This window comes from Sorghum bicolor, chromosome 10, assembly GCF_000003195.3.
Source record: "Sorghum bicolor cultivar BTx623 chromosome 10, Sorghum_bicolor_NCBIv3, whole genome shotgun sequence".
Taxonomy (NCBI): Eukaryota; Viridiplantae; Streptophyta; class Magnoliopsida; order Poales; family Poaceae; genus Sorghum; species Sorghum bicolor.
In genome coordinates, this window is record NC_012879.2 from 60674467 (window position 1) to 60686810 (window position 12344).

The 12344-nt window shown below is 44.1% G+C and overlaps 2 protein-coding genes and 1 long non-coding RNA gene across 3 annotated transcripts; 1 reads left to right on the forward strand and 2 right to left on the reverse strand.

Moving 5' to 3' along the window:
• On the forward strand, positions 426 to 1666 carry LOC110430794 (chitinase 1-like). Its single transcript, XM_021448786.1, has one exon. It carries the CDS (start codon positions 551 to 553, stop codon positions 1532 to 1534), a length of 984 nt encoding a protein of 327 aa, XP_021304461.1. The 5' UTR covers positions 426 to 550; the 3' UTR covers positions 1535 to 1666.
• Positions 5780 to 7021, reverse strand: LOC110430868. Its single transcript, XR_002448261.1, has 2 exons — positions 6595 to 7021; positions 5780 to 6307 (listed from the first exon to the last, which is right to left on the reverse strand). It is a non-coding gene; the product is annotated as an uncharacterized LOC110430868 (long non-coding RNA).
• On the reverse strand, positions 7451 to 10019 carry LOC8066377 (NAC domain-containing protein 67). The gene is made up of 2 exons (XM_002439012.2): positions 9348 to 10019; positions 7451 to 8010 (listed from the first exon to the last, which is right to left on the reverse strand). The coding sequence occupies exons 1-2, from the start codon at positions 9876 to 9878 to the stop codon at positions 7564 to 7566; spliced, it is 978 nt and encodes a 325-aa protein (XP_002439057.1). The 5' UTR covers positions 9879 to 10019; the 3' UTR covers positions 7451 to 7563.

The following is a 12344-nucleotide window of genomic DNA, read 5'->3' on the forward strand; positions in this document are numbered from 1 at the left end:
ACAATCCCTGCTTCCTGCATGTGAACACGTACGTACGTACGTAACTATATAGCTCGTGATTAAGCTGTAATCCTGGAGTAATATATGATTTGCGGTGTTCGAGGTCTCTATGGTACGTACACTAGCTAGCTAGCACGTACTACTACACTTAATTAACACATGCGTGCATGACGAGGATTGCTTGGAGCTTATGGTTAATTCATCATCACGTCTCAATTTTCATCCACATATATATTGTTATAAGACGATGATGAATAATATACAATTAATAATCCAGTACGTAAGACTACTGTTCCAAGAGTGCGTGGTATCCACAATAGCGATCCACGTACTCTAACTCATGTTGCTGTGTCAGCTATCTTCTTGCATTCCACACATGCATGCATGCCACACCATGCAAACCGACTCCTATTATATAAGGACATGCTTGCACACCGCTTCCAGCACACACCACCCAACACAAACACCAGCTAGCTAGCAGAGATCCACGACAACACCAACTAGCTAGCTAGCTTGCCTTGCTTCTCTCTTTCACGTACGATATATATCGATGATGAGAGCACTGGCGGTGCTGGCCATGGTGGCCTTGTTCGCCGCGTCGTCCGCACGCGCCGAGCAGTGCGGCACGCAGGCCGGCGGCGCGCTCTGCCCCAACTGCCTCTGCTGCAGCAAGTTCGGGTGGTGCGGCTCCACCTCCGATTACTGCGGCAGCGGCTGCCAGAGCCAGTGCACCGGCAGCTGCGGCAGCACCCCAAGCACTCCGACTCCCACCCCGAGCTCCGGCGGCGGCGGCAGCGTGGCGTCCATCATCTCCGAGTCCCTCTTCAACCAGATGCTCCTCCACCGCAACGACGCCGCGTGCCCCGCCAATGGCTTCTACACCTACTCCGCCTTCATCGCGGCGGCCAACGCGTTCCCGGGCTTCGGCACCACGGGCGGCGCCGACACCCAGAAACGCGAGCTGGCGGCGTTCCTCGCCCAAACCTCGCACGAGACGACGGGCGGGTGGGCGACGGCGCCCGACGGCGCCTACGCCTGGGGCTACTGCTTCAAGGAGGAGCAGGGCGCCGCGTCGGGGCCGGACTACTGCGAGCCCAGCACACAGTGGCCGTGCGCCGCCGGGAAGAAGTACTACGGCCGTGGACCCATCCAGATCTCCTACAACTACAACTACGGCGCCGCCGGGCAGGCCATCGGCGCCGGCATCCTCGCCAACCCGGACCTGGTGGCGTCGGACCCGACCGTGTCGTTCGAGACGGCGGTGTGGTTCTGGATGACGCCGCAGTCGCCCAAGCCGTCGTGCCACGCCGTCATGACCGGCCAGTGGACGCCGTCGGGAGCTGACACCGCCGCGGGGAGGTTGCCGGGGTATGGTGTTGTCACTAACATCATCAATGGTGGCCTCGAGTGCGGCAAAGGCGCTGATAGCCGCGTCGCTGACCGGATCGGCTTCTACAAGCGCTACTGCGACTTGCTTGGTGTCAGCTACGGCGATAACTTGGACTGCGCCAACCAGAAGCCCTTCAACAGCTAGATCAACTATATATATATATATATATATATATATATATATATATGCATTCAGTCTTTTTAATTAACTATATGTATACAACGACAGTGGCGTATACGCTATTTTACCAATAATACAATAAGATGTGATGAGTTACATATATATATATATATATATATATATATATATATATATATATATACCAGTACACCACAGATCTGCTACAAGCCAGCAGATCGAGCAATGAATAAGGCCTTGTTTAGATAAAAAAAAATTTAGATTTTGACACTGTAGCATTTTCGTTTTTATTTGACAAACTTTGTCTAATTATAGAATAATTAGGCTTAAAAGATTCGTCTCGCGATTTACAGACAAACTGTGTAATTAGTTTTTGTTTTCATCTATATTTAATGCTCTATACATGTGCCACAAGATTCGATGTGACGAAAAATCTTAAAAAGTTTTTGGTTCTTGGTGTGAACTAAACAAGGCCTAAAGCAAAAGGTTACACATGCATGTGTGAGTGTGACGTGCAGCCCAATAGAAGTACATACTGAAAAATACTGTTGACTGATTTATTGTGAGAAAAAAATACTACTGACATTCGGGCCAAAACGAAAAAAGCGGCTACGAGTCATATGGTCAATATCGCGTGCGTAGTGCTCGGCGTCCGGCAACTGAAAGTCCAGTCTTCTACGACTTCCACGACCCTTCTTCCACGCGGCGCCTCTACCACAAGTGGAACTTTCTTTCTACACTGAACATGTGGTTAGCAATATCAAACTCAACGAATTATTCAGAACCAGTGTTAATGGAGTTATATGAAAATCTCATGATATTAAATAAATCGATATAGTCATTATATCAGACTAGTTTTTTATCCTACAGGTGCCTGAAGGTGAAGATGGGACTACCAACAATTAAGAGAGAAGGTGTTTGACTAGTGTTGAGAGAATGAGTACTGATGGTTGGATCTAGAATAGATGGATGATGTTATCGCTATGAAAAGAATGTAAAATAATCAGGCGCCTGTGATTTAGCAACTCCCTATATCAAAACAGAAAGAAAAACTGCAAACGAAATGTTTTCCGAGGGAGAATCGTTAGGCAAAGGCCGCCAAATATTGGGCAAGGGACCTGGCGGTCCACCTCAAGGATAAATTTCTTGGTTGTTTGGCCACCAAGGTAAATTACGCCATGGCAAAAATTACAAAAACGTGAAGAAAATTAGTGAACTTGTAAGTATATATATTTCTCTCAAGGATCTCAAACCGTAAGGAATTGTGTTACAAACGTCAAGAAAAAAAAATTAGAATATCAGAAGAAACCTTGCGGTGTGTTGCTTCCTTACTAGTGCACCCTTGCTTCGTTACTAGTGCGCCACAAAGTCAATTGTGACTAAATGGCTGATGCATTACTTCAAGATTCATTCTAGTGAATTTATAATGAATATTTAAGACCCCGAATTCAAATGAAAAAAAATGAATTTGAAATTTTTAGATATCTTCGAGCACTAGAACTTTTGTTTAGGTCATTTCTCTATCCGAAGTCATTTGAAAAACTCATAAATAGCATTAATTTTTAAAAAATAATGATTTTCCTTGTCGTTTTACAGTAACATTCGAGAATATTTCTATGAGTGAGTCTAAATAAAACTCTGTCCAATCATTCACCCTACCTTGTTTTCTCTCCTCCCATGTACTTCTTTCTCTTCTCCTAATCCTCTCTACACTCAAATGAGGCACACTCTACCTGGGGTCTATGCATGTGCGACTAGTGGCAAATGACTTGGTAGCGGCCATTAGCAAGCAGATTGGGAGCGGGGCTGCTACTATATGACCGCTGTCTAGCTAGGTGACCGGCCGGCCGGTGTAACATCCTGAAATTTTGCCATGTGTTGAAAAAACACAAAAAGTTTGATCTTTCTAAATTTTGCTATAGCTTAAATAAACATGACACATATGGGTTTTATTTTGTACCACTAATAAGATCCACTTAATAGAACCAATCCACATGTGTGATGTTTTTTATTGTTGCTGCTTGTGAGTGTCAAACTTATGATGGTACTCTATCCATAAAACCCTCCTCGATTTCAAACCAAACCCATCTCCAAATCTAAGAAATTCTGGAAATAGATAAGCGTGTATTGAATTAGAAAACTCCTTTAGGCTCAAACCTCTCTCCCTCTTCCTTTTGGGCCGTGGGCACAGCCCACCTCTTCCTCCTTCCTTGTCCACATGGGCCAGCATTAGCCGCTTGGTACAACTGGAGTAGCCCACTCTCCGTCCCCTCCCCTACTCCTAGTTAGGCTGAGACCCTAGTCATCGATCTCTCACTCTCCCATCCACCGTCTTCATCTGCACAACAAGTTAAAAATATCGATTTAAAGATAATTATATAACGAACAAAATGAGACCTTACCGAGAAGAACCCACGACTTTGCCGAGTATTTTTACACTCGACAAAGAGTCCTTTACACTCGGCAAAGGCTTTACCAAAATAGCACTTGACAAAGTCCGTTTGACAAAATTTTCTTCGGCAAAGAGACTTTGCCGAGTGTTTAATTTGTCGAGTGTTTCGAGTGGCACTCGGCAAATTTCGGTCGTTACAACACCGGCCATCAACGGCTATTTTGCCGAGTGCCCGGCCCGGCACTCGGCAATTTTTTTAATTTCTTTTTAAATATATTTTTTGCCGAGTGCTCCTGGCCCTGGCACTCAGCAAAGTTTTTTCTTAAACAAATTCTTTACCGAATGCCCCTGGTCAAAGCACTCAACAAAGTTTTTTTTCTTTTTTTTTTCTAAAAAATTGCTTTAACGAGTGTCCTAGCCCCGGCACTCGACAAAAGTTTTTTCTCTTTTTTTTTAAAAAAAATGCTTTGTCGAGTGTCTCTGGTCCTGGCACTCGGTAAAGTTTTTTTTAAAAAAAAATTGCTTTTGCTGAGTGTCTTGATCTCGGCACTTGGCAAAGTTTTTTTTAAAAAAAAAAATTGTGTTGCCGAGTGTCTCTAACCCTGACAATCGGCAAAGGCTTTTTTTTTTCTTTCTTTTTAAGAAATATCTTTGTGTGAGTGCCCCTGTCCAAGGCACATCGATGTCACGGGACAGTAGTTAGCACTTGCAGTATACTTTATTTCTCTTGTGAGTTCCCTGCACTTGCAGATTCTCTTGTCAGAAATCAATGCTTACGAGGTAGACTCACTGATTTCTGCTTAACTAAGAGCATCTCAAACCGTTTTGCACAGATCGTTTGACAAATAAGAGAGTTTACTAAGTCCTAAATAAATATAGCAAAAGTGAAAAGAGGCAATCTTCAATGGTTTGACATTAATTACTTGGCAAAAATGAAAACCTGGCGGCGTGAGGAGGGAGTAATTGTGTGACCACGCGCGGGGACGACAGAGTTCGCGCGAGGGACGCGATGCCAAGCGCGGAGGGGCTTGGCATATATACGAGTCCTTCCCCTCTATTTGCCAAGTTAACAAAATTGCAAATCCCAATTGCCAAACCGTTGGGTAGGTATTTTTTAGACTTTTTTGCAAATACATGAATGCAAAGCCTATTTGCCAAACGGTCGGGGATACTCTAATTAAAATCTTTCTAGCCTTGTCCTGAGCGCCCTACAACTAAGCCTGGGCATTCGGGTTATCCGATTTTTTCAGTTCGGGTAATTCAAAATTCGGATAATGAAAATTGTTACCCGATATTAGTTCAAAAAACACTATCTGCAATTTCGAGTACACGCTAATTCGGGTTCGGGTATTCCCGATTTACCCGAATTTTCAAAAAACAACACACTATACAAAATTTCAATAGCAATTTATATATAATTTCAGCAGCGATTTGTATAGAATTTCAATAGCATTTTGTAGAGAATAATATATTACTATCACTTGTTCAAACAAAGAGAATTATGTTCTAATAAAATGATAAGTTCTAATATTTAACTATCAACACATGATAAATACAAAGATATAGACAAATATTTGGGTAATTCGGGTACCGGGAGATATTACCCGAATTACCCAAACTAATTTCGGGTAATCAACATCGCTATCCGAATTTAGGATCGGGTACCTCGGGTTCGGGTAATTCGGATTCGGATCCGTGTAATGGGTATCGGATAATTTGCCCGGGCCTACCTACAACTGAGTCAACTTAATTAGATTAGCTCATTATATTGTACCGATGAGGAGCACCCTTCATTCATCTGCCTTGAAACTTGTCTCCTCTCTCTCCCCCACCTTAGAGGCCATATGTGCAACCACCCGTCCCAAAGTCCATTTGATTAGGAGCTTGACTATTGAAAGAATGAGAAGATGCATGTCCAATAGGGATGGAGTGAATTAAGATAATCTAAAAGTTTCACAAAAATAAAATCTATGTTTAGCTAAATTCACCCATACATGTTGTTCTATGTCTGTAGCACAAAACTTTTGCACCCTAAGTTCGAACCCTACACTAGCATGACAATTATAGGAATATAAATTACAAGGAATTATATGCATAATGTAAAGAGGGAGCAAGGGACACAACGATGTTTCATGAGAGGTATCGGAGAGTTGTCACTCCTCACTAGTCCTTGTTAGAGCACCTCACAAGATATAGCTCCCCCTTGATCTATGCAAGGACCAAGCAGTGCTCTCTAGTGGTTGATCATTCTCCAAGATGGAACGGTACGATGGACCATTGAAACTATGTACGCCAACTTGGGCCTCTCACGATCTTCACTAAGAGGTCACCGAGCACCAATCATTACCAACCCATCTTGGTGATGTCAATTGAAGGGACCGTGAATCCTAAGAGAGGAAGGGTGAATTAGATAACGTAAAAACTATTCGGACAACCAAAACCTACTTATAAAATATATGCAAGACTTTATCTAGATATGTGGACTATGCATGGTTTTGCTAGGTGTTATTGTCAATAACACAAAGGAGTCATGCAACCTAGGTTGGTCCAAACTTATTCAACTAAACTAGAAATGTAGACTAGAAATGGTGAAGCATACAACCTAGGAAAAGCTAGGTAAATGTAGAAAGTGTAAATAGGTTAGAGATGTAAATTCCCACGATGATGATTTTACCTAAGGTGTCGAAAAGCTCACACTTTTTTCTAGTCCTTGGATCCTCGTATCTCCTAGCAAGGATGCCATCGCAAAGGCCAAGCTCGTGATGAGTTAACTCCGTGTGAATCATCCACGAGCCTTCCCCACATCTGAGTGGGTCTTCTGTGGCCTTCTCCCAGACCACTTTCATTGTCTTTATTATCGAGCTTCCATTCAAAACACTGCAGGCCTCTCGTTCCCTCTGATACCCTTGTGCTGGGACTACAGGTTACTTGCGAGGCTCAATTTAGCAAAGGTAGTGTGTTGTGGTATTGGTTCACTTTTCCAAAATTAACTAAGACAATATAGGGTTTTATTTGCCTTGTTTTCCCTAAACGAGGTGGTTGATCTGTGGTTTGCCTATATCAATACAGTTCAGGTGGGAAGATGCTTTGCCCCCCCCCCCCCCCCCTTTGAACATTCAAAAAAAGAAAAGGAAAGGAAAAAAATAAAATGATGATGGACTACATGTTCTAAAAGGCGAGTACTCTTTGCAAGAATACCTTGCTACTGTACAAAGCAAATCCCCACGACCTCTCAAGCTGGAGCAACCATGGCACCACTCAGGGTAACTTAATCTTAATGGCATGGATGACAGCGCAAACTAGCTGTTAATGTACTTTAATTTGTTGTATATGCATGCCACGTATGTGTTCTAGCTCATCATCAGTATATAGTATATGATGCCATCCAAGATATACTCATGCTAACTTAGCTAGCTCTGTGTATGCGTGTATCTCGCTAGCTAGCCATCTCTCTAAACGTACGCAACTACGTATATATATATATATATATATATATATATATATATATATATATATATATAGGAGTATGCTGCTGTAAATTAAAACTATATATGCTATATTATATAACTAGGTCTCTGTGTAGCAACAATGACTATATATAGCTATTTGATGGAGGATTTCTTGAGATATATATATGGATTGGTTAAAAGTTGAGGACGCTGGCGTAGTAGGGTGACCAGCTCTCCATCCATGGGCTCCGCAGCTGGGTCAGAAATGGGTCCTGCATCCACTCCTGCTGCTTCGCCACCTCCAGCTGCGGCAGGCTCAGCGTCGCCGGCTTCATTAGCGCCGCCGCCGGCAGCAGCGGCTCCGCCACCTCCTCTTTCTTCATGCTCATCACAGGTGGTGGTAAGATGCCCACGGGCATCATCGTCATGGTCTCCACTCCCTGCTGCTTCTGGGAATGGTGGTCCACCGCCGCCGCCGCCGTCTCGTGGTCCGACGACGACATGGAGTCGGCGGGGGAGCCGGTGCTGTGGGACGCGGACGGCGTGGCGGTGGCGCGCGCCAGCTCCTCCATGGCCACCCGCTGCTCCAGCTCCTTGAGCGACACAGCCTTCCGGTAGATCTTGCACAGCACGATGTCCTCCTGTTACATATATAAAAATGATGATTAGGACTTGCACTATACTACTAGCAGCTAGCTAGCTTATGGACTGAAATATCTATAAAAACGTTGTTTTCATGCTGCACCTGACAAAGTAAATATCTCTAGCTAGCTAGCTAGGTGTGTCCTACTTTTCAAAGCACGCGCGTGACTACTGACTACTGGCTACCTCGGAGTCAAAGTCAACCATTTCACACACTCCACATATATACTATGCACACTAATTGACCTCATACATCAGGAATAATTACTTATATTCTAGAAGAATGAATTAACGAAAATGCAAACTAAACTAATTAAATGTCCTGTTTCGATTTTTATTAGGGGCATGCTAATAGTTATTAACACAACTAAACTTCCGTTGATAGTCTTGAAGATCCAAATAAATAGGGCTGCTAATACAGACCTCAAACTACTAGCAGGTGAAGATGCTATAGTTATTAGTTCATCAGTCAATCGGTAGAGAGGTGCTATATATATTAACAGTTCTATATATCTCCAACCACCTATATATTATCAGTTGGATTAGTTTGTAGATTCAGTACGTGGCGGGCCAGGGTCTGGCAGGGCCATGACCCCCCCAACATGTGTCAACAAAAATTTTTACCATTATAAATTTATTATTTTTATTTATATTAAGAGAGAAATATAACAATTTTATCATATATACTTATTAATATCCTCTAGATAATAAAATCATACTACCTCCCTTCTAAATTATAAGTCATTTGAGAGTCAAAATATCCCAAATTTAACCAAATTTATATGATAAGATAATAGTATTTATGATGCCAACTAAGTACAATTAGGTTATTCATTAATTATATTTTCGCAGTATATCTGTTTTATGACATAAATCTTTATAATTCTTTAAATTTGAGATACTTTGATTCTCCAGGATTCTTAGAATAATTTATAATTTAGGATGGAAGAAGTACAAAACATAACTAGATAATACTATGAAACACCCGAGACACAAATTTTTAGGTTTACAAAATTATCTCAAACGTCCTACTTTTTTAAGGGTTTATCGTCAACTACCGAAAGAATAACATATTTGATCCTAAAATACATATATAAAATACGAGCACTTTTGTCAAGTTGATGAATTAAGCTAGACGGTCACCACCGGTTGTACTCGGAGCTTTGATAAATTGGATTTTTTGGTTGGCCCTCTCTATACATAATTTCTGAGTAGATTTAGCTATTAGCATCAGCAGATGCTAATAAAGATGTTGGATTATACTAGATACTAGGTACGACGTACAAGCTAGGATGATGATGCATATATATATATATGCATGTATAATTGTATATACCTTGGGCGATTTGTTGGTGGAGGAGGCCGCCGATGAGTCACCACCGGCGGCATTGCAGCAGGTGGCGTCGGGGAGGCGATACTCGTTCATGACCCAATCGGTCTTGGTGCCACGCGGCGCGCGGCCCTCGTAGTAGACGAGCGTCTTCTTGAGCCCGATGAGGCGCTTGGGGTCGGCGGCGCACCGGACGGCGCGGTCGGACCCCGTGGCCTTCCAGAACCCGCGCTCCGTCGTGCGGCTGGGCCGGCCCCCGCCGCCGGAGCCGGACTGGTGCTGCTTGGCCGCCCGGCTGCCGCCGCCGCCGTCGCGGGGCACGAAGAAGTACCACTCGCGCTCGCCGATGCGCGTCAGGCCCGGGAGCTCCCAGGGGTCGTGCCGGTACAGGTGCACCGTGGGGATGATGTCGAACTTGAGCTTCCGCCCGTACGCCACCTGCTTCAGGTAGAACTCCAGCAGCTCCTCCTCCGTCGGGTGGAAACGGAACCCCGGCAGCTCCAGCTCCGCCGCGCCCGCGCCGCCGGATGACGACATGGATTGTCGTTGGTTGCTCTCTCTAGCTGCTGCTGGCTGCTGCTGCTTGATGGAACGATGATGGAGATGAGCTGCTGGCTGCTGCTGAGAGCCGGATCGGAGATGGGAAGGAAGAGGGTGGGTTCCCTCTGCATATATAGGCCGGCGGGGAGCGAGGAGTGGAGGAGGAGGAGGAGGAGACATGACACGATGGCGTCATGGCGAGCGAGACTGCGACTGCGACTGCAACTTCAAGAGTGAGATGATGAGAGGAAAGTGTGTGTGTGTGTGTTGGGTGATGCGCTGCGCTCTCGTCTCTTTCCCAGTCTTCTCCTGCGTCATACTAGCTGACTTTTATTATTATTATTACTGCCCTAACGCCAAAGGTAGTGTCGTCTCTGTGTGTGGAAATTAAGACTTGCTTTGCTTGGAATTCTTCTTAGGCTATCTCCAACAAAGCCCACCCAAATCGAGACCTATTTCTCCCCTTTGGGTCACGAACACTGAATGAGCAAAGCACCCAAAACTACTCTCCTCCAACAGCGAACCCAAATTCCTGCTGAGCACCGCCCTCCTTGTCTCTCTCCTCGCGCGAGCGCTGCCCCTCCTCTCTGCGTACCCAGCGTCGCCCCTCCCTGCCGAGCGCCGGTCGCCTCCTCCCTGCCGAGCGCCGCCCCTCCTCTGCCTCCCTACCCCGACGCTGCTCTTCCCCGACGAGCATGACGCCTCTCCCTCCCAGATCCAGTGATCGCAGGCGAGGAGCAGCCTGAATCCGGCGGCCGCAGGCGAGGAGGAACTCAGGTCCGTCACCCCATCGAGCGTTGCCTGCCTCCGTCCCCGTCGAGCGCCGTCCGCCTTCGTCGTCGTCGAGCGCTGCCGCTCGCCTCCTACCCCACCTTGCGGTCATCGGGCCCACCACTACAAGGGCATTTCATTTGCATCGTCGTCCCAAGAGGACGCTTTTTTGCCTCTCGATTCATTCAGAACCCAAAATAGGTCATCTGTTTGGGTCATCTGTTGGGAGGCGTTTTTGGGAAGGCAAAGCACTGTTGAGAGCCTATTTTGGGTATAGGTTGCATTGTTGGAGACAGTCTTAGTGCTCATTATTTTACAGATATATGCAGTACTTTGCTTGGGAGATCATTAACTAGCTTTGTGGTACTGTCGTCAGTATCTAACGTAATGATAATTAATATATTATAATCTGGGAAAATGTAACATCTCGGCGCATAGCTTAATAGGATACCCATACAAAGTTGCAACTTTTTTTCTGAAAGTCTATCTCCAAAGAACTCTGAGTTCTTCTCGGTTACGCACGAGTAAGAATATAATGTTGATCTATGACGACAACTTATGTTCTAGAAAAGCTGCCCAGATATAAGCGGGTAAGAGGCGGGATGTTACAGGAAGACTGATTAATCTATACTTATATCCTTTAACCAATTGATGAGGATTTCAGAGTTGTGTTGCACGATGAATCATCTAATACCCCTCCACGAAAATGAAAATATAATGTTCCATGCTGGAGTATTTTTACTAGTATTTATTTAGCAAATGGAAAATAGCTTCTTTTCTAGTTTCTTTGTTGTGAACATCCTTTCTAGAATTTTTTGTGTACATTAAACAGTTAAACATTGATCATCCATATTTTAGTCTGTTTGAAAGAAGATTGTGTAGTGTGTCAAAAGAAAATTTTAATTCTTCCATTCTGAAAAAAAAGTCGTATAATATTAATTCCTTCAAAATAAGTATAACTGATTGGTGCTACCAACTGGTGAACTGGAGCGGTGCACATATACACACAAAAAAAAAAGATGAACCTCCGATCTCTGCAGATAAAGAAGTGAGTGGTTGCAAGCCTGCAAAGTGGTCTGAGACGACTTCGTCCATTGGTGCACACTAAACTAAATTATTCAGAGTACGCGTCTGCACTGCGCTGCAATTAATTAGTAGATAAGTAGCTTTTCTTAATTCATGTGCATGCAGTGCTGATCAGATTGGGCACCCGTAGCTTTCTCAAAGGATACGGAGAGAATAATCTCTTACTGCCTGTATACCATCATCCTTGACCTTGACCATACCATATGTTAGTTCCTATGTCTAATGCCTTATTTAGCACTGATAAACTTACATCACTTGATGCACCTGCACACTTTTCTTGAAAAAAAAACATGATTCTTTTAAAAAAACACAATCCATACACACATATATGCGCACACATTTGCTCCTATGAACGCACACATGCACACTTTACCCCTGCTATGAGCATAAGACTAGGTTAAATTACCACAAGCGTCTCATTGTTAATAGGTGTGTGTCGCCTACCATTAAAAGAACAACGAAATAAACATGATTGTTGATTAATTTAATGAACGCATTGCATATTGTCTTATAAGTATTTGAAGGTGTGCCCTAGGAACCATGTTTAATTTTTTTCCCTCTCCTTGAAACCTGACCGGGTCATCATGTTTGAAATACCAAACAAAT